Raw genomic sequence first — 22,161 nt, forward strand, 5'->3', positions numbered from 1 at the left:
ATGAAGTTGTAAAGCAGGCCAAGACCACTGCCACCATGTTTGGGAGGAAGTAAAAGGTGATGATGATGATGAAGACTGTCCTTGTGGTTAAGTTTCCTAAATGGCTTTTGCAGCACTTCCCACTCTGGATGTTAATAAAGTGAATTTTAGCAGTTAGTCAACTTGTCAAATGACTTATTGAGTATTATTTGAACCGGTCTGGAGATCATTGGCCTCAGCTTAGATGATCATAAATAAGATTAGAAACAGCATTTGAAGACCACTTGAGTTATTAAAAGTACTTTTTAAACGGTGGGAAGCGTAAGCAAAAAAAAATAAAATAGTGGGGGTGGGTGGGGTGCAATATTTTCCCCAGCACTGCATACAAAATAAAATGTAAATTTGTCATTGCAGGTGATGTGCTGCAGAAGAGGTGAACGGCGAAGTCGAGTCGGCGTTGGGACCGTGGCGGCAAAGTGTAAGGAAATGTCAGCTTTTCCTTTAGAACAACTTCAAAGTGCTGCTGCAGCCTCCAAAATTGGGGATTTAGTCGTGCTCAAGGATTAAATCAAAGTGTAGTGGTTTTGGAAATAGGTCAATGACAAATGAAGCTTTTAAATAGTATTTGTGGAAAAAGATGCATATTTTTATCCAAGATTTAGTCTTTAGTTGAGATGTAATGTTGGCGGGGGTGGACTGCAGAGTGTCTTGGCTTTTTTTTCCTCACCGAGCCATAATGTTAACGTGACTCGTGTAGGAAGCACTTCCCCTGTAATGTGGTCAGCTTTTCCGGCTTTCTTGAAGGTATCTGCAACGACCCGACCTAATCTTATATTTTCCAAAGTAGTGGAGTGAAAGTGGAAGAGGTGAGACTTAATGTGCGCTCACTGCTTTGCCCAGTAAAGCGACAAATGTCGACCAAATAGTTCCTTTTTAGCTTCCTTTCCAATAGAATTTGGTACTGCTAAAGGTGTTTGTGTTGGGACAAATTCAATGCTAACTGCAATTACTCAAGGGATGAAATGTAGTCACAGTTTAGGAGAAATAGAAAATGCAGAGTTCAATGTCCAAAAGGACCAAATAGTTTAGGTAAGGTAGCCGGCAATAAAAAAAAAAAAAAAGATATGAGGCTTGTGGTGGATATTTGTCACAAAGTTTGTGGGTCAAATGGTGTCCACCACTTTTGACATGTGGCAAACCAAATAAGTTTTTTTTTTTTGGAAGGTGTCTTTAAAGGTACCAACTTCTTTAGTCTTTAGATGGATTTGAAGAAAAGTTAGAATCAGCCTGGATGGCAACTCGGTTTTCAATATCGTCAAAAAAAAAATCACGAGAACCCATTGATGGCCTGTATTGTCATCACATCTGGATAGAAAATGTAAAAATGGGTCCAATGTTATAATGAAATTTAAGTATAGTGGTTGAAGGGATAATCTATTGATGGCATTTGGGACACTTGCCTACAACAAACCGGCTACTATCATTTTTTTTTTTTGTCTAGCCTTGATGTTGAATTACTTTTTGTACCACTGCCCTCGAGGCTTGTCAAATGAGTAATGCAGTATTTGTATATAACTTCCTAGGCTCACCTGGTGTTTTAGAAATTTTGTATATTTCTGATGTACTGTACCTTTTTGGTGGAAATAATTTTCTCAACTGTCTTTGACCAAAACTCAATTTGTGCATTGCGGTGGTTATCATTCATAGTCTTCCATGTTCATGTCTTTGCAGCTCCTGCCATGCTCAAGGAAGGAGTGGCTCATACACTGCTGCTTTTCTTCTTCCCAGGCCCTTCATGTTCCATCAGCTCATCTTATACATCGATTTGAAGGAACATGCATGTTGTGTACATCAACTCTGATAATTCTCACATTAATAAAGCTTTCTTGGCTCTTCATAAAGCACACCGTAGTAACCTTTCAATGTCTTTATTTCAAAACAAATGCCAGGTACAGTGCCAGGCTGCATTTTCCTCCTTCACCCAGAGTCCAAACTTAAACTTTTTCCACGTTGTCTTTGAGGGTCTAAACAAGAAAACCTGGACAGAAAGATGCAGGGATTTTTTTTTTTTTTAAACAAAAAGAAAAGGCCCAAAAAAAAAAGTTATGGCCAATGTGGAGAACCTGAGTCAATGGCAAGGTTGCAGCCAGTTCATTTCAGCTGGCTGCAACCTTGCCCTTGACTCACGTCCCCCACATTGCTGTGTTACCCACCTTATGTCGTGTGACTCGCTCCTGGTCCAAACGGCTGCCTCTGAAGTAGCTGCAAAGATGAGGTCCTCCACTGGATGCCCAAACGTAGAGATTGGCTTCAGCTTCCCATTGCCACTAAGATCTTGACGGTGGCCTTTTCCTCCAGCACCTGCAACACAACATGACTTATTAAAAATAAGTTCCAATAAATGACTGCGTCATCATTGGCCACACATCTCACTTCTGGCTTGGAAATCCTATCCAAAATTCTGAAAGAAACTGAAATTACTAATCCACCTACTGCATTTGTTTCCAATATGGCTGAGTGAAAGGCACATTTCTCCAAATCCTGTTGCCGGACACCATCACAGCAGTATCGGTCCGGAACCACCAGAGCCTGCAAAGAGGGAAAAAGCACATTACATGGAAATTTAAATAAATTAGAAGATACAGGTCCATCTTGTTTCCTCACCACCTATTAAACAAGGGAGTTAACATTGCATGGACCTTTTTGGGGAAAAACCTCACATAATGCTGCACTACTTACCAGGACGGTTCACAGACGCCTCTTCCAACAACGTAGGCCACCACACCTGCAAAAATAATAAATACATAAACAGCTATGTTGCTTCTCAGGTAGAGTGCCAGCAATAGAACTTTATGGCACTCACCTGGCTACAGCCGTTCCGCTCTGTCATCCACCTGAAAGACAAAACCTTAAAATCTAGATTATATTGGAGAGTCCAGAGTTGATTTTGTTTTGCAACCTCTGAATCTTCACCACCTCCATGACAGCCAACGCTCCTCTCGGAATTATTTTTTAGCCGACAGAAACCACTGCAAAAGATTCATCATTAATTTCGACACGAGAAATGTCTTTTCTAAATGGAAAGCTGCAACGCACAGCCAAACTTGCTCCGGTCTCACAACTTGTGACGACAGCCGCAGGCATCCCAAATCAGCTAATCAGGCAACACGTCATGTGACGCCACACCGAGGATCCAGGGGAGGGACTCAAGACACTGCACCCATGTAGTTGCTCCATCAGCCCAGTGGGGGGAAAGTGGTCTGCATCACTGATGTGCAAAAACGAGGGAGCAGATCCTGCTCAGTGACAATCCAGCTCGCCATCTCCGAGCAGATTATGTGGCCGCTGACATCAAGGAAGCCCTTCCCACTTCGCCCGTAGAACTGCTCCAGGTCTGGACTTTACTGCACCTCCTCTTCACCCTGCTGAAAAACAAAATGGACACGCGAGTGTATTCACTGCCACAAAGTCACTCAGGCGTCAAAGCTCACCTCTGACTCGACATGTCGCACAACCTTCCACGAGTGCCCACAAGTTGCTGGTGGAATTCTTCAAACTCCAAAATGTCTCGGCCACTCAGCAGGTTGTTGTTCAGCACCTGCTCGGGGTAAGACAATTACTCCGCAAAGTTTGAGCCTCCAATCGTTACCTTGCCTGGTGCGCCCAACTGCTAACTTTTGCCCATGTGGAAGATCGCCAGGTTCATCCTGAAGCGCAGGCAGGTCAGCAAAATGCAAAGACAAAACTCTTTGGCGCCATTAGCACGCGTGCAAAAGCTTGCGCTTACCTGTCCGACTGATTCTGTGCTCACTTCAACCGTTATTTCTACCCCATAATACTAAACAAATCATATATTTGAACACAACTAAGTGCTTCATTTCCCCCATTTGGGAGACTGACAGCTGCTTTTGGTTATCTGATTACTGACAGCCATGACTAACATGTCCACAATAAAAGATGACCAAAAGTGTGGCAAAATACTGACCATGTCACCTGATGACAATTCTTTTCATTCATTCACTTTACAACCTGTTACAATTTCTGTTTTGTTTTGTTTTTTTCAGCTACTGGCCCCCCTCCCACGCTCATTTGCATACTTTTGTGCTCCTTAGCCCCACTTTTGGACTCAACTTGAGTATTCTTTCACCTACATGTTTCATTCCAATTGTTATATATTCTCCATTTTCCTCAACTTTGTGACAATTCTGACTTTTTTTTTTTTTTTTGCCCCACCTACTTTTTACAATCTGCTTTCAGTTTGGTTCTTTTTTTCATTTGCATTTCTTCACATTTGTTTTTAGCTCCCCCACCTCCCCAATTAGTTCTTCTTGCTTGCGTTTTCCCCTTTTCATTCAATGTGCTTTTGCCCTCATTACATAATTTTGGTCTTTTCTAGATCGATTTTGCTCTTGATTATCTCTGTGTAAAACATGTACCCCGCCACTCCAAACACTTTTTGCCACAAATATACACTAAACGTAGCAGCCGTGTGTCCCACTAACATTTTTGCCGCAGCGCCATGCAATGACTACGAGGACGTGCTCCTCCCACGTATACGTGGCGTGGATGAAATATGCATGAGAGGGATGCAGCACATTTGCAGCACCTTTTAAAAAGATGGGGAACATCCACTCCATGGCACAGCACAACTTCTCCTAACCCCAAAAGCAAAGCCAAATGTTTCCAAAGGTCCTGAAGAAACATTGCATTGCAACACTTATTCACTATTACAACTAAGCCATATACATCCAAGCAGCTTTTATCCCACACATCCATTTTTTTAAGAACCCCTTGTAATTTGTTTGGTTATTGCCACCATTTCCAATCACAAATCTGGTACTTTTATCTTTTTTTTTTCCCCCAAATTGCCTCTCTGCTCTTTGTAGGTACAACAACGCATACCTCTTTCGTGAAAAAAATTGCATCACAGCCCTCAGGGCGAGGGGATGGCCTTTCACAGGTCCCCCAATTCACCTGTCACATGGCTGCCCAACCTCTACAAACGTCTGGCATTGCAAAAAAATGAACCTTATTCAAAAATCATTAACATCTATTCCATTTTCGGGACAACTCACCGGCTACAAATCCATCAGCACGACATTTCTCCAAGAGTACTCCTCACAACATTCTATTCTGCACCCTCAAAAACGAGGGTCAGAGGTCATTGGCATTCAAAGCAACTGTCACGTGACACCCCCCTTCATTAACGCCCACTAAATTTTCTGGGACGACCGGCTGCTACGCTGACAATTCCCTTTGGAAAACTCTCTACATAAAGCAAAAGAATTACATCAGTACCTCTTCTATATGAAAGTGAAAATACATTTATTTGCACAGATAGATAGCAACAAAACATAAACAAGTCGAAATGGCATACAAGCTACACCAAATGGTGACATCTGCTACTGTGTCGACATTGGTGTGCCTAAAGTGACAAACTCCACAAAATGCTGCAGTACAATGATACCTTGTCAACCGCTAACTCTCAATCGGCACATTCTGCAACCCAATACCGGTTCTTGTTGCCGTCATACTGACAAGAGAAACAACGCGCCGACGCAACAAGTAACGTCCTCATATGTGCCTACTACTGCATCCGCAAACTGCTCCGGCGCTTAAGACAAAGACGACACGTGGAGGACCTTCCGGGCCGGTTCCACACAGTGGAGAAACACTTGCAACACATCAGCTGGTGCGTCTTTTAAAAATTAATCCCCGTCACCACGTGGACAAATGTCCACCAACTACCCCGCATGCTACATGTAAAGTATTTGTAACATCACTTCATCCCGATTTTAACATACGATGCAACTTCCAACAAACATTCTGATGTTGTTTTTTAACCCAAATTGCTAACTTGTCGAAAAATGTCTGAAGAAATGATCCATCTTCTAAAAACCGGTACAAGAGGCCTTTTCTTCCATTATTTTCAGTAACAATGGCGTTCGGCTCATTGATAAACCGCAACTGTATCCAACAGGACATTTTGAGCTTTGCAAGTCTCTTTTTGATGCATAAACAGAATTCAAACACTCCCATGCGGCCCTCCAAAAAAAGGCCACCCGTCAACGGGACGGGAGCGGCACAGTAATACCGGAACATTTTGGTGCCAAAACGTGCAAAAAGATTCCTAAAAGTGCGTCACCCGGCTGCCCCAAAAGCCCCACCCCCACCAACTTCCTCGCTCGCCGAGACCTCAGTCGCCCACGTCGCTGTCCCGGTCGCCGATCATCCACAGGAAGTGGAAGCTCAGCGCCAGCAGCGCCGTGCCCAGCAGGTCGCCCAGCGCCGTCAGGTACGGGATGGAGAAGCTGTCGGGGTCCTTGCCGCTGCGCCACATGGAGTGCACCATCCAGTCGGCGATGCTCAGCAGCAGCAGAACCTGCATAAACACGGTTCACATGCTAATCTTGGCCCAAATAAAACAGCCCAGTAAATAAATGATAAAATTGCATATAGACAATGTCCATTTTTTTCATCCCACTCTTTACGCCTGCACCACATTTCTTGTGCCAAAAACCGGGAAGGATTTACAAATCCCTATGGAAAGAAAACAAGCCACCGTGCGTCACTTCATTTGATTTCTTTTCACGCCGCTCTCCAAACAGAACTCTTCTCCTCTTCTACTGTGAAATCTTCTCAGTTCGAACCGACCGGATCCAACTGGGCAACAGGAAGACGCTTGCGGGGTGGAAGCTAAAAGGATTAAACTTTGAAAAAGATGGACGACCGTGAAACTAAACGGGGGCCCGGTGACGTGCTCAGAATAGCCAGGCTGTTATTGCGCAGTCACGCGTGACGTTAACAGATAAGTCTATTAAAAGATAACAACGCATCTATAATTCAAAAGGAGGGGGAAATTGCCTGTCCAAACATGATACAAACAAATAAGCCATTGCGGCCATTTAAGGCTCCCACTGAAAGCCGACAGACTTACGCTGCTATCTCGGCCCAGACGGAGGGCAGGCCCGTCACATTTCTACTCATCCTTTCCACATTCCGTCCAGGAAATACATTAAACGCACACCACTTATTTCGGGAATGTGTTTGATGAAGCGCCACATCGCTCAAACGCCATCTGATCCAAAAACCTCACACAGGCTCCCATCTTCGGGAGGTGACCTAAGATCCCCATTTAGTACGTTTTTTATGAACACAGCAACTTCCAATAACCTGGGACGAGAATGACCAATTGGGAACAAAAATGAAAATGTCTGCCTTCGAGAGAGAGAGAGGGGGGGGGGGGGGGTTCAAAAGGGGGTGCACCACCCTTTGGGCACGAAAATTTTGTTATAAAACACACTGTTAAATGCCGATCTCTAACAGTGTAAATATAGAGCAATCAGAATTTTTTTTTTTTAAACTTAAAAAACAACCTCAAGATTTTGGCCACACTTCACACACAAAAATGTACACTGAGCGATACATCAAATAGGCTACTGCACTCTTCATCATAGCCGATCAAGACATGCTCCCCCCCACCGCCCCCACAAAATTTCTCAACAGGTTTCACAACCACGCCAATTTCAGCTGAAAAAAACTCACTATCCCGCAAATCCGCCCAATATTCTCATCCCTGAATAACACACAAGAAAAGACACATTTCCATGTCATGATCCTTTCGAGTGGAGCTTTTTGTCTTTTTGGGGCCACCTTTCCTCTTCACTTCACTTTTGATTGCTTTTTACTATCACCACTGTCAATTTGATGCACGATACAAGTCCAGCCCAATGGGTGACAACATTTGGTCACCTCAAACTTGAATAGCTCAAATTATTCTCTCTCGAAATTCTAAATGCTAACTCATCCATCTTTTTACATGCATATAAAATGTGGAGGCTGTCGCTTCAGTTATTATCATCACTGAAATCACCCAAAATATCGATCTGTCAAACGTGACACCACTTGTCCTATTTTTGCTGCAGTTGCTCCAATTTCTTTTATGAATGAAAGTGGCTTACCTGATGATAAACCAAACCATGCACTCATCTGATTTCAATTCCAAGATTCACTCACTTTCATTTCAAGGCCTTCCAATCCACACATCATCTAGCACGGGGGTGTCAAACTCATTTTTAGCGCAGGCCACATCGTAGCGGCCCATTATGACGGTGATAACAATCAAAAGCTTGAATTGAACCATCATATTTACACGTGAACTTGAGGAACTCATTTTGCAGTCACAAATCAAGGCTCATGGGGCTTTCAACTATTGTGACGTTTGATAACAAAAAAATGCTTGGTATCTCTCGTCAACATTTATGACATTACAATTGGAGATTTTGGAACACATTTCAACAAAAATCATGTGAGTTGATGCACTTGGGCCACATCATGAAGCGGCCCAGATCTGGCCCCCCGGGCCTTAGGTTTGACAACTGCCATCTAGCACCTCCGCTCATTCAGCCGTGAGCGCGAGCTTACTTGCAGCAGAGCGGCAGCCAGGTAGACGGACATGAAGATGGGCGTCAGCGTGGTGTGTCCGCTCTTCATCAGGTGGATGGTGTAGAGGAATATAAGATGGCCAGGGATCACCAGGAGGAGCAGAACCTGAGCAGATCTGTGATTGGCGCCTGGGGAGCGGGGAGGAGAAGCGCTTGGTTAGCAAGCCTTAGGCTACCTCTCCGTTGGCTTGCTACTGGACCCACCTGTGCCCGAGAAGGTGCGGCAGGGGTAGTAGCAGCCCTTGGCCTCGTCTGGGACCTCCCCGGGGGCGCAGTGGAAGTGCAGGAAAGTGGAGATCCGGCTGGACTGAATGGCCACCAGGTTACCCCCGATTCCTACGATGAAAGGGAGTCATTGCAACCGCTTTCTCTCGCGGGTCTGGCCTCACTCCCCAAACAAAGCCACCCGGATCTGCCCTCCTGCATGCTAAAGGATTACACCCCGTTTTCTCTCTAAATAGCTCACTAGTGCCTCAAATGGCCTGCACCAAATCACTTTCTTCCCGTTAGTCTTCCACATTAAAGGCAAATTAAAGACCTTTGTGGTTGTCACGCAAGGCCTTCTTCCCCGCCCCATATTATTCACCGCACCAAGTGCATCTACAAAGGGGGAGCCACCCCTGACCCCAACAAACAGATTTACAATACATAGATCTCATATCGTTTTTTTTTTTTTTTGTTTGTTTTTTTTAAAGATACCTACAGATCACCTATATCCTTTTTTTTTCCAACTTATTTTCACAATCCTACTAAATATGTACAATCGTGTAGGAAAATTCCAATGTTGAATTGACAATTTGTTTGTCTCATTTGTTGAATTTCTTTTTGGCTTTAAGCTAAAGGGATCTCATGACCGCAATGAAGCACTTTACATTTAACAGTCACATTCTTTCCAAGTAATTGCTAATATTTACATATACATTACATCAACATAGGCTTCAACATCATCCCATTGCAATCATCTCGGAATGAGATGGATGATTTTTAGGACTGCGAAATACATCTTTGTTCTCATATTAATATAACCCACCCTTTGAATTTCTGTTACACACTTGCAAGAGCTGCTATTATATAATTGTGATGATGAAAAACATGATCGGATATTGCTACTTTTCCACTCGTGGCGCCTGATTGAGGGGCCTTTCTGCCTCTTGCCCATTCTGGTCAACAACGTCAACGTCAACAATTCCTTCCAATTCATCACGGTGGAGTCACTGCGAGCGCTGATTGGGACATTTACGCGTCGTCGTAAACGTTTTTATAGGTCCGCTCACAGACACGTTTGGTAAACAAGTTGCACGTCACACAAAAATGTTGATTGTATGGCTGTGCCGCCCATCCCGTTTTAATTCTCATTCAATTCTTGTGTCCTCAAGGATTCTTCTTTTTTTTTTTTTTCTAACTTCGGTCTAAAACAGGCTACGTGACGATTGGAGAGAACTCAATTCAAATTTTTGTTTTTCCAATTTTAAGACCCACCTCTTACATCCGACCATGAAGACTGCACAAATATTACTAATAGATTAATCAATTTGACGACCAGTGCAGCTCCCACACTGCAGCATTTCTTCATACAAACTAGCTGGTTTTACCTTAGACGCTCACCAAAATAAAACATGACAACACACCTGCGATATTTCACCATTTTTTGGGTCACACTATTATAATATCACTTATTCAACATATCTTCATTTTATTCATACTATTTACACAAATGACAAGACTTTAAGGCGCTAAGAAAATTACCCTTATAGAATGTCGGTGTCTTCGGGATTTGGTAGCGTTGAGCTCAGGTCGGAAATGGGTAGGGGGGTGGGGGATAGTCTTGGAAACGTGGGGGTGGGGGCTTGACGCTAGTGTGCCTTATCCAGGTCACTGCCTTTGACAGGAGTGAGGATGAGAGCGGAGTACGCGTCCGCTTGGGGACACCGGCGGGGGGTCCGCGTCTGTCTCAACCTGGAGGGATGCGCACGTCCATGCCACGTGATGCGCACAAATAAAATACTAGGGAGTGGGGTGCAGGTGGGGGGTAAGTAACCATCTTAACTGAACCCAAATGCACACCAAAAATGACCAGAAAGGATTCAGTTGGGACTCCGGAGGGAAAATACAAGACGCCTCACAATAAGATCAGCGCACGTTCCGCACCACCGCTGGGACTTTGCACTCATGCGTGATGACAATCCAGGAAGCAAACAGTCCAGTTCCGATTCCATGACAAAGAATGACAAAAACTGCTAAACCGGGACTTTCGTCCTTGGAGAAATAACCCGGTATGAGCCAATATGAAACTTTGCATCACACGTAGAAAGGAATTTCTTCCATTGCATTTTTCAGCGGGAACACCTGACCTTCACGCTTCAACGTGGGCCGCAATCATCATGGAAAATGAAAAACTCTCCTCAAACTATTCAATCATTTACTAATGAAAAGGTTTCAATTATCTCCCTAAATATTGTCATTTACATTATTATTCATCCAGATTTTATGCTTATGCTTATTTTATGCAGCTTTAAAGCCTGCTTAACGTCTGATTTCATCTCGATTACAAATTGATGCACGTCTCAATGTGCCTTCTTGCTAGACGGCGCTTTTCGAAACATTTGCATATTATTTCATTCACCGTTTCACGCATCTGCAACACGGCAACGGGAGCAAGCCTGCATCCAAAAAGCTTCTACGTGAGCGCAATCAAAGTTGCACAAGCAGCACCGGTCGGGACAAAGAGTTGCATTTGAATTGTTTTTTCAATGGCGCCAAGGGGGTCCTGTTAGACCTCTCCAAAATCCTCTTTTTTATTTCAGGTATGAAGATGCAGTCCAGCGCAAAAGAAATTGCTTTTTTCACTTGACCTGCCATTTTTGTCAGAGCTCCCAGGAGTCGAGCTCCATCCACGTCATACCCACACGTCTTCATTTCATTGCTGGTGTTGGCCTCGCTTCATTTTTACGTCGCATTTCCATAAAATAAGACGCCAGGCCCTCCCGCCGTCCTTTTCGCTGGCCGTCCGTGACCCGGATGACGTCTCTCGGGAAAAGCCATTCGAGCCAGGATTGCTTGGCGCCCCGCTGACGTTCTCTCCAGATTAACGTTCAATTCAAAGCTCATCTCTTGTCGCGGGGGCGTCGCGCACCCGCGGCCGGCGGATGCGCCGGAACTGCACGGGAGAGCGGTGGAAATAACCCTAATCTAATATTACCAGGTTATTACTTTATGGTGATGAGGCTTTTTTTTTTGGCCTCTTCATTCGTCCGGGGAAATGCTGATGGAAGCAGCCTCTGTCTGACTTTCACGCAGCCGAGACACCAACGCGCCGACGGCAACTCCGACTCCGGAAGGTGGGAATTTGCATCCCCCCTTGGAGGTGAGTCTGCGTACATTTTCCATGCCGGTGCAGTTTTTTCAAGGTTGATCATCCATCCATTTTCTTTTCCACTTATCCTCACGAGGGTCGCGGGGAGTGCTGGAGCCTGTCCCAGCTGTCAACGGGCAGGAGGCGGGGTACACCCTGAACTGGTCGCCAGCCAATCGCAGGCCACATAGAGACAAACTGTCGCACTCACAATCACACCTGGGGCAATTTAGAGTGTCCAATTAACGTTGCATGTTTTTGGGACGTGGGAGGAAACCGGAGTGCCCGGAGGAAACCCACACAGGCACGGATCAAACCCGGGTCCTCTGTTAGGCCAAAGCTTCACCAGCTAATCCACCGTGAAACCCAGGTTCATTTTTAATTACCATAATAGCTATTCCAATTTCCTTTAGCCCAACTATAGCATTCTGCATTAAGCAATCAGTCTTTTGTTAGATGAAATCATGCAGATGGCTTCAACATTTTGGTGTTGAAAATTATGAATATTTCATTCTTCATTTAGGTAAGCATTAGTCAGCTTCGACTCGCAGGGACAAATAAACAACTTGAAGCACGCACACTTTGCCTCTTATTCATAGAACTGTCCAAGGAAAACAGAATGCTACATGTCGTTCATTACGTTTTAACACCTTTCAACTGTAAGACAAACTGGCCTCGGCTGTATTTATATAATCGTTATTTCATCCCTATATCCTCCGTTATCTGAGACGTTTCATCTCCAACGGCAACACGTGCCGTTTACTCTTCACGTGGCTCGACCCGATAAGACGCAGGGAGCTGAAGGGCCGACGGAAACAAAGACAGGTCGCGCGCCGGCGCCCGGTATCGAAGGACTACACGCCGTTAAACTGCCGCCGATTTATGGAGGCGTGTTTAAAGTATACGGCGATACGGCCCTTTAGGGTGTACTTTAAGTTTTACTGCTACCTTGCTGTGTACATCAGTAAAACCTTTGCCTGCAGTCCCAACGGCCCGTCACGTCCTCCCCCTGCAAAGTCTACAGTACAAAATGGACGACCAGCAGTAAAAGCCTTCAATCCTAAAAATGTGGGTTTTTGTAGTTAAATCTTTTATTTACACACACTCTCTCTCTCTCTCTATATATATATATATATATTTGCATTTTTATTAGTTTGATATTACTTAAATAAACTAATACACAAAACAATATGCCACTAATTTTATAAGTGAAATAAACTATTTCATACACAAAAATATATTCATTCTAACATTTGAAGTCATCTCATTTGCACCATCAGCAGGTTCCATTGTGACTCACCGTTGATGACGGGGGTGTACACCACGATTCCGGCCAGATTGGGGTCAGACACGGTTTTGTCCAGGATGAGACCTCCGATGCTGCAGAGGACAACACAATCGGATCATTCAAAAGCACCTGCGAAAGAAAAGTTGCACGATGCAGGCAGGACACGATGCAGGCAGCTCGCTGGAGCTTTCGCACATCCAGGTTACCCTCGGGGGGGGGTCCACAGTATCTTGCTAATGCCAGCATTAGCCGCAATGGGTTTCTGTTGCGAACGGCCTTTTCTTCTACAACAAAGTGTTCGCGTTTGCTTCTCTAAACCTCCAAAAGGTCACCGGCTTCACAATATGATGAAAACTTGTTTGCTCTTCAGCTCACGCTGTTAGGCAGCAATTTGCTCTTCCGCCTCAGCGATTACAGACATTTTCCACTGCGCGCTGGCAAAAATAAACAAAATGAAGACAACAATTGTTCCGGGAATGCGTCATCAGCCCCCACCTCACCCCCAGCACATACCTGCTGATGACCATCGCCGTGATGACGGGCTCCCATCCGGAGTAGAGCAGCGTGCGGCTGGCCGGGTGCTTGGACGAGATGACCATCCACAGGGGCGTCAGACACATGAAGAAGGCACACACCACCGAGGACACGTACGGGTAGGAATCTGGAGGAGAGCGCCAAGCCCAGACCCCGTGTCAACTTTTCAGACCTCAAGTCCCAAATGAGCTTTCATGCTCACGTACAATTGTCAATATCTTGCTTGCCAATCAAGCTCCATCCACACAGACACTTTTTCTTTCCAGCACAATTCGAGCTTTTCATTTCAAGAATAATTACGTGGGACACCTGCTTAAAGCCGCCACCACCAGCTGTTTTCCAGGTGGATCCGTTTCGCTCCAATCCCGAAAAACGCTTACAGGGGAAACAGGCCGCGATTGATTTGCGCCGCGTCGAAGTGACGGCGAACAGAGACTGCTCGCTGTTCATGCTTGCGCACTTTCACATTTAATGAGGCACAGAGGCAGAACTTTCCGGAGGCACCGCTGCGACGACACACTCGCTGATTATTCGCTCTCGATATCTGTTTGGGGATTTCTCCGCGCTTTCCTCCATTCTTCCCTCCTCACCTGTTTCTCCTCACAAGAGTGAATGTAAGTCGAGCGCCCTTTTCCACCGTGCCGCCTGCCGAGCTTTGCCTAAAAATGATCTGCGATGATTAATAAGAAAACCTCCTTGGAAAAGTTGTAACAACTCCACAATTCCTTACAGAGGTTACCAAAATGTTTTACACCCAAATTCCAAGCTATTCACCGAAGTTCCAAATGCCATTTGATTTCCTGCATTGACCAGCAGTCCAGAAATCATACACAACCTCCATTTTGGAGCAATCTCAGCCAGTTATGACAAACCTTGGCGTCAATCAATCACATGCAAACCGAGTTATTTACAGAATGTTTCGCCGCCTCAGGTGTAAACACAAAATCTCCACCAGCCAATGACTGACGCTTACTCTGCCAAGTCATTTCCTGCCAGCGTGATGATTAAGAAAAGAGCTTAGAGCATTTCTACTTGAACAATCGACATCCCGTTGCAAATTCAACCCCAAAATTCCTTAACGCGACGTCTCCCAAACAATGGCATCTTTTGTGGACCAAAACGTTTCCAAACCAAACACCGAGTGGTGTGATTTTCCACGGGCCCCGTTTATTCCCGGCGTTGATCATCCCAGCCCACTAAAGCGCTCTTTCATCCAAACGGACCGGATGCTCACGTCTCCGCTCCGCTCGGCTGATCTGCCGCTAAATGTTGTCGTTTTTGTTCTTTGTTGAAACTTTGCAGAAACGTTGTCAGCGCCGCTTGCGCTTAAAAGAACAACACGGACATTGTTGAGGGAAGCCACGCCGGGGCCAGACAAACTCGTTCCACCCTTCTGCTGTGGAAACATCCAATCTGATGTCAGTTTATGAATTGGGCCTCTCTTTTTCTCTCCGAGGGAACATCTGCGTCTCGGAGGTAGGCAGGCCAGCCGGGGTTACTTTCGATGCGGCGCAACGCTCGGCGGGACCGGCGCTGACTGTATCCTTGTATTGCGAGCGGCTTTGGGCGTGACATGAATTAAACACGTGGAATGCGCCGCGAGAAGAGAGGACGTCTGTTGTCTGTTCCGCTAAGCCGCCTTGCGTGCGTTTGTGCGCCAGAGAGAGCCGAGGGGGACCCCTGCTGGCTGACTACGGGACTGACACCACACCCCAACTGTAAAGTCCTCAACTACTATGTTCTAAGACCCTAAATATAATTTCTGTTCTTCAAATATTTTCAGTCTGAATAATTAGTGAAATCATTTCAGCATAGTTTTAATTATGTGATATTGTGTATTCACAAATCGTTTATTATATGTATGCTGTGGATGATGAGTATATCGCATTCTGTGATATTTTATATGAGGATTTGAGGTCTGCTACATAGTTGATACGCTCTGATGAAATAATGCGCCGGAAGACGAACAAAGGTTAGACGAAAAAAAGAGTGAAAGTGGAAATATGGACGGTGCGGCAAAATAGATTTTTGACCGTCATCATCATCCATCATCTTCTGCAATCCTCATCATTTTCTTTGGATTCATGTTCATTGGCCTGGATATCCTGTGCCCATGCGATGTTGAAACAATTTCATTTACTTCATTTTTACAGTTTGAATTCCGGTAAACAGTTTTCTTCAACCCAACAACCGTGTCACGGATTACTTTTGTTTCCTCTTTTTTGCTGCAAGCTAAGTATGGAATGATGCGTCAAGATTAGCCCATTTTGGAAACGACAATGTAAATTGTCTTTTTGAAGCACTTAACTGCAAATATTTGGATCTCCGCCATGCCTGCCCACCCGCCAATTATGACACTAGAACAACGAAGCCAATCTTTTGGGAACTGCACGTTTGTTGAAAATGTGAGCCTCCAGCCGTTTTTAAAACATCTGAGATGATGATGGATGGAAAAAGATGGTGCGCTGTGGCGACCCCGAACAGGACAAGCCGAAAGGAAAAGGAGAAGAAAAAAACAAGAAGCGGCCGCCCACGATTAAGGTTGCTGCGAATATGGAATCCGAGGGGGGAAACAAGACCTACCCAGGCACTTGTAAAGGCCCTGGCTGATCCACGCCAGGATCGCCAGGGTGATGAGGTCGCCGAAACTGGCGGCGATGGGCGTGGCCACGTTGTCCGGGTTGATGCCCGTCTTCTTCGAGCCCACAATCACGCCCACCATGATAAAACCTGCAACGTGACGAGCAAAAAGTGAGGAAACGTTTCGGCGGCGGCGGAAAGGTCAACAACGCAATGGCTGCGCTGGCGTTTCGAAACAAACACCGTCATTATTTATTTATTTGTTTGTTAACTCGCGACGTGAATGATTTCAGGAGCCCGGCCGCCGGCGCGTTTACCCTGCAGCATGGAGGCGATGAAGGCCGTGGCCACGCTGCTGGAGCACAGCAGCACGGCGTGGCTCATCTGGAACTTCCCCTCCGGGATCCAGCCGAGAACCACGGCCGCCACGGCCGCCAAGAAGCCCACCACGGTGGCCTGGACCTAAATACACGCAAACACAAACAACTCTTGCTTGATAATGTGGAAATATTGCGAAACGGCGGGCAAACACGGATGATACAAACACGAGTTGCGGCGTTCATTGATGTGCGGGTGTATTATTAACAGCGTCTGGGAATGAGCCTGGGGCAACGTCGAGCCCCCGTTACATAAGCAAACAAATTCACCAACAAATACCTGCTTTAACGCCAGGTTGCCTATTATTAGATTCCACTTCTCGATTGGAGAATCCATCTTGCCCACGTTCACCTGTGTCGGATGCACACAACAAAAGTACATAACACACCGATGAGGATGACCAATTTGGAAAAACACTGAAAATGTCTGCCTTGGAGGTTGGTCAAATGGGGGTGCTCCCCACTTTAAGCACTATTTTTATTTTTAATAAAACACACCGTTACTGGTTACTTCTAACTGTAAATACAGGGCCATCAGAATATTTTGAAAACTATATATAACTATAAAACTAACTAAAATATGAGTCCAAACGACCAAAAGAATTTTGGCTAAATTCAAAAAATGTAGACCGAGTGAAATTCATATCAAATAGGCTACTGCACTTACAAGTTATACTTCAGAAATAAGTACACAAGTCATTTGTTTATATGCGAGAGAGAGAGAGAGAGAGAGAGAGAGAGAGATCAGAAAATATAAAAGTGAGCGATAAAATGTGTGATCTACAGGGCCAGTGCTACGGATAGGCCTAATCGTATTAACACTTGTCAATATTTGAGAAATTTACATCCGACTTAGCTTTGTGTTTCCTGGTTTGGATATGCTATGCTCCTGGATATTTTTTTTTTTGCTACTCTGCTTCTAAAATTGATCATATCGGAACACAAGAGTGAACGGCACTTTACCGGGAATGTCCACTTTTGTTCCGTTAGACATATTCATACAGTTTTTGTTCCAATCTGCACGCTTACACATTTTTCAAGCCATGCCCATCTTAAACATTTTTTTACCCCATGGTTTTCATCCATTTCCCTGCCACGACCTTCATCTTTTCGCTCCAAGACTTTCGCCATACTGGCAAACGTGCAGACCGCTCGATAACATATGCGTACGGATGTCTATAAGTTATAACTACGCCGTAGTAAACAGAATGCTCCTCTATGAAATGTTAACATCAGAGTGAAAATAGCAACAAAATGCTGCTGGAAAACGGAACGTTTGCGTTATAAACACCAAATTTAATGCAAACATATAACAATGCCATTTTCCACTATCCCAGCTGTGACTAATTTCACGACGAGCGTCGCTGATTGATGCGAATCCGCGGAAAATTCTCCTCCCTGATAACAGCTTTTCCAACATGGATCCTTTCAGTCTACATCTGCGATCATTCAAAGTACTCGTTTTTAGAGCTTGTACTTCTTGTCTTGTGGTGTGAAATGTTTTGTTCCGTGGCTAAAGGAAGGGCACATAATAACTTCCTTGTGTTTCTAATTACTTCCACAGCATTCAGAGCAGTACTCCAAACGGCTGCATAATTGCAGTTGGGCACAAGTTGCACCCACAAGGTAGAAACCGAAATAGCAGCGAGACCCGCCGCCGTGTTTTCTCATAACAATGCGCAACGGCGTTTCACAATGTGTGCTGTCCGGAGTCTTTTCCAGCTCACTTGAAATAAAAGTCAATCCCACTCCGCTGCCAATGTGAGGCCTTGCGCGGGGAGCCAGGGGGGAAAAAAATTGCTAAAAAACCAAAAGCAAACAAAAGTGGAATTCAGATGGCTCCTTGTTTGCGCTTTAAAAAGTAAAACTAGGAAATGAAGTGAAATGTATGACACTGCTTGAGCAAATACGCCACTGGATTTCCACGTAGCGCATGTGCAATCCTTTTTCGCACAAAGTCAATATGTTTCCAACTAAAAACCCCCGCTCAGTATTTCACATACTGTCATCACTTTGTCCACAAAGCCCTGTTTGTTCCAAAGCTATGACACTTCATAGTCAAATTTTTAACCAATTGGAAGTGGCAGTACGTTGAACGCCTTACAAGCCTCCATTTTGGGGACTTTTCACATCAGCGGTATACTTCGTGGAAAGCTCGAATCGCTGCCCCGTGTGTGCGTGTCCTGCGTTCTTTTGCTCTCACCGCTGTCGACAGGCGTGAGGCCAGGGTCATCTCCAAGTTGCCCTTGAGGCCCAGCAAAGCGGGAACCAGGATAAAGATCTCCGTGATGTACTGGAACGCCTCCCAGTGCTGCCAGGGCGACACACAAGGCGGCGAGGGCCTTCCATTACGTTCGGCTCGTCACCGAGGTGACATCTCGACATATCGAAGGGCTGCGAGGCCGCCTCCTTGACGCTTTCTAGTCCTTGCTTGACAATCAATCTCAACAGTGTCTAATCATGTGGATGAGCGGCAAATGAGCATGTGTACCTGCCACCACATCAACACAAGTCATTAGAGCAACAATGTGTACTGACTGCATTCTTAAAAAAAAAAAAAAAACAACATTACACTTTGCAATGGTTCCAGCCAACGCCCGCATATAAATTCATTTTAAATTTCTAGAGGTATACAATTATCACTCCACTTTATTTTGAAGTACTGTAACCTTTGCTTTTTTTATGGCGCGGGTGGGAGGGACACACTTGTGGTTTCTACAAACACGTGCGACAAGTGTGGAAATATATTTACCTGCACCACGTCCAGCACCATACCGGCCGACACGGTTCCAAATCCGGCCAACAGGAAAGGCACCAGGATCTGCAGGGCCATGGCGAGGGGCGACTCCTTGGGCAGAATGTCCAAAACGGTTTGCGCCTCTCCTTCCTCCTCCTGCTGCTGCAGCTCGTCCTCGCCGTCCGCCTCGTCGCCCGATGGCCTCCTCTCGGCCAACATGGGCTCCAGTTCCGAGTAGCTCCCGTCTCCCGAGTCCGACAGGGTGAGGGAGGGACGGGAGGCGCGGTCCAGCAACCGTCGGCCTTCCAGGAGAGGCATTTCTTGTCTGTAGCCGTTCTGGAGCGCGCCCGTCTCGGGTTTGGCGCCCAGGTCTGTCATCGCCAGGCGCTCCTCTTGGAGCTTGGCGTAGCCGGTGGGGACCATGGTCTGGAGGAGGGACGTGATCCGACCGGCGGACTTCAGGGAGAGAGCACTCCGGACCCCGCCTGCGCCGCTCACGCGTACCGTCAGGCTAGAGCCCAGGGAATCCCCGATGGCTCCGCCCAGACTCTGGATGCTCATGGTGGGGTCTCGCGCAGCAATTTCTCATCTCCCACCTCTTCGTCTGAGAACGGTCTTTAAAACACCAGTGTTTCGGGCCGGCTGTTTTAGGGGCTTGGACGCTCATCAGCCTGGAGAAAACATGACACAACAAAAATATGAATACGTCTATTATATCTTATTTTGCCAGGTTTGGCCCAAACACTTTGCAACAGCAAGACACAAACACGCCATGCTGCCCAACGGGATAATAACTTCTTAATCTTATCGCCTTTCATGAAACCCAAAGCACGTTTGGCAAAAACACACAACTCGACCTCACAATTACTATGATACATAATCAGCCATTTGGAAGATTTTTTTTAAATCATGGTCCCTTGAAGTTTCATTATTTAGCTTTTACGTCTACAGTTTTGGCTTCATTAAAATAAATCATTGGGAGAAATATGATGAAAGTTTTCTGTACTTTTAATGTATATACAGTATTTCCGTGAATAACAGGACAAAATACGGATAGGGTTAGAAATCACATACAGTATAAAATCTTAAAAAATGTTCGTGCAAAACCGGTATGCAACTTGCAAGTCGACTGGGACGCCTTTATGGTAATTCCAAAGGCCTCGTGCACACCAACTTTCTTAGTCACCGCTGTGATGTGGAGACAACGCCTCAAGTCTACGAGCGGTTTGGTTGGGGAACACGCGCAGCAAATGTTCGGCAACAAATCCGTCGGCGTCGATTAGCATCGAGCTACATTAGCTGCGGAGAAATGAGGAATGCTGTGAAAAAAGCCTCGACCAACATCCTCCCCTTTTCTGTCCCGAAAAACAGGAGCCACGGCAACGTTTTGACGGCTTGGACCGAACGCGGTACCGTCATTCAAGTGGGGAAGTTTACCATTGCGGAGACCGAAAACTTCATCCAAAAATCGAAGAAGATGCGAGCCGAAGATGACGAGCTGCCAGACACCCGCGTCGAGGCCGAAGATCATTTACGAAGTGGAGATGAGATACTCGCTTCGCGTCGCGCTCCTTTCATCGGATGTGTATTTATTATGAGCCGAAGTGAGACGTCTTCGCAAAGCTAAGAGCCGCTTCAATAAAGGTTGCATTATACAGTATTCTCGTGATTCTAATTTACGCACATTTTTGTTTATAAAGTTAAAATACAGTGTTACATGACATCAATTAATTACTTTTTGCCTTAACAGTGTAATACATTTTACATTGCGTTCCGTTGTTTTTTTTACTTACACGTTTCTTCCTGAACGCTAGAGGGCGCTGACATAAACACTGCCCAGTAGCTTCGCGTGACCTCTAACCCAGATTTGGTTCTGACCAAAACACGCTAACATTTTATAGTCGTGTAGCTTCTGAAATGGATGAAAACAACAAATCGAGTTCGCGGGATTTGCTGTCGTGTGGCAACGGTGGAGGTAAATTTCTTTTTAACATTTAAATGGTAGGACAATAGAAGTCGGTGTTACTTTTACGTGATTTAGCTCCAAATAAAAGCACGCTCGTACTGTACATCAAGTTACGACGGATTCACTAGTACATAAATCGGAAGTTGCCTAAGCAAAAATCACCCAGCCGTATTCCGTATATTTTATACTCACAGTAAACAGCTTCATTAAATCCAGTTGCCGACATTTAGACAATATAAAACAACTTCGGCGGTGACTGAGCGTGCCTTCTTGTGCCACGCGACGACGTAAACTGAGGACCCTTCTTCCATCTTCTGTTTATTCGACATTTAAGTTATTGTGTTGTCCTAGGTCTCGCTGAGAAGTTGCTACTTAAATCATCAGAAGGCCTCAAGACAGAAAGAGTCCCAAGGAGCAACGGTGAAATTAATCGTGATAGTTGCTTTAATAAAACCATCGGCAAGAAGATTAAATACTTTTTTTTTTTTGGTGAAAGTGATGGCACGGCTGCAGAGTTTCCTCCCGCAGATGGCGGAAGCCAATCGAAAGCTGAAGCAGCAGATGGAGGAAAGTCCTGGGGGACATTTCGACATCGAGGACGTCCAGACGGCGGAGAAAGTGATCGAGATGGTGAGCTAAAAGCACCCCTCTGCTTTGGACCACCTGATTTGTGCCGGGCCTTTGATTTCTTCCCCCTGCTTTCCAGGACATCGCGCTGGTGGAGCTCAGCGGGTCGGACGCGGACTCTGAGGACGACGACGACCGGGATTCTTCGGACTCTGAATCCGAGACAGTTTTAACTGAGCGCAACCTTAAACTGCCGGGGCGCAAATGCAAGGAGGAAAATGTCAACATTCAGGTTGTGGAGCATCCGGACAAATAGATGTGTCCTCTTTCCGGGACA

At 45.5% G+C, this 22,161-nt stretch overlaps 3 protein-coding genes across 17 annotated transcripts in view; 2 read left to right on the top strand and 1 right to left on the bottom strand.

Annotated features, from left to right (window-relative positions):
* Nucleotides 1-22,161, top strand: part of prl2 (prolactin 2) — a 118,316-nt gene that overhangs the window by 85,753 nt on the left and 10,402 nt on the right. The gene's annotated exons all lie outside the window — the stretch shown is intronic.
* On the bottom strand, nt 1,892-21,576 carry slc41a2b (solute carrier family 41 member 2b). Of its 15 annotated transcripts, none has more exons than XM_061806132.1 (17): nt 20,729-20,907; nt 19,307-19,962; nt 18,758-18,865; nt 16,835-16,906; nt 16,495-16,639; nt 16,181-16,327; nt 13,577-13,724; nt 13,076-13,155; nt 8,628-8,759; nt 8,404-8,552; nt 3,471-6,361; nt 3,330-3,401; nt 2,843-3,247; nt 2,719-2,764; nt 2,473-2,568; nt 2,193-2,340; nt 1,892-2,017 (listed from the first exon to the last, which is right to left on the bottom strand). In XM_061806132.1, exons 2-11 carry the CDS (start codon nt 19,850-19,852, stop codon nt 6,176-6,178), a joined length of 1,713 nt encoding a protein of 570 aa, XP_061662116.1. In that variant the 5' UTR covers nt 19,853-19,962; nt 20,729-20,907; the 3' UTR covers nt 1,892-2,017; nt 2,193-2,340; nt 2,473-2,568; nt 2,719-2,764; nt 2,843-3,247; nt 3,330-3,401; nt 3,471-6,175. The 15 variants fall into 15 exon arrangements, with proteins under 15 accessions (XP_061662116.1, XP_061662115.1, XP_061662122.1 ...); XM_061806131.1 differs by having other exon boundaries at nt 3,330-3,404; XM_061806138.1 differs by having other exon boundaries at nt 2,843-2,873; nt 2,956-3,008; nt 3,076-6,361.
* On the top strand, nt 21,109-22,146 carry nopchap1 (NOP protein chaperone 1). The gene is made up of 4 exons (XM_061806153.1): nt 21,109-21,266; nt 21,609-21,677; nt 21,754-21,887; nt 21,964-22,146. Exons 1-4 carry the CDS (start codon nt 21,209-21,211, stop codon nt 22,138-22,140), a joined length of 438 nt encoding a protein of 145 aa, XP_061662137.1. The 5' UTR covers nt 21,109-21,208; the 3' UTR covers nt 22,141-22,146.

The sequence above is a fragment of the Syngnathoides biaculeatus genome, chromosome 20, assembly GCF_019802595.1.
Source record: "Syngnathoides biaculeatus isolate LvHL_M chromosome 20, ASM1980259v1, whole genome shotgun sequence".
Taxonomy (NCBI): Eukaryota; Metazoa; Chordata; class Actinopteri; order Syngnathiformes; family Syngnathidae; genus Syngnathoides; species Syngnathoides biaculeatus.

Bases quoted from the DNA above. Each gene is read 5' to 3' on its own strand.
- slc41a2b (XM_061806137.1), bottom strand. From the start codon at position 19,852: ATGAGCATCCAGAGTCTGGGCGGAGCCATCGGGGATTCCCTGGGCTCT. The intron at 16,640-16,834 runs GTATTTGTTGGT...GCGTGTATTTAG, and splicing joins GCAACCTGGCGTTAAAGCAG to GTCCAGGCCACCGTGGTGGG. The intron at 8,553-8,627 runs GTGGGTCCAGTA...CCCGCTCCCCAG, and splicing joins CCGCACCTTCTCGGGCACAG to GCGCCAATCACAGATCTGCT.
- nopchap1 (XM_061806153.1), top strand. From the start codon at position 21,209: ATGGATGAAAACAACAAATCGAGTTCGCGGGATTTGCTGTCGTGTGGC. The intron at 21,678-21,753 runs GTGAAATTAATC...TTTTGGTGAAAG, and splicing joins AAGAGTCCCAAGGAGCAACG to TGATGGCACGGCTGCAGAGT. The intron at 21,888-21,963 runs GTGAGCTAAAAG...CCTGCTTTCCAG, and splicing joins CGGAGAAAGTGATCGAGATG to GACATCGCGCTGGTGGAGCT.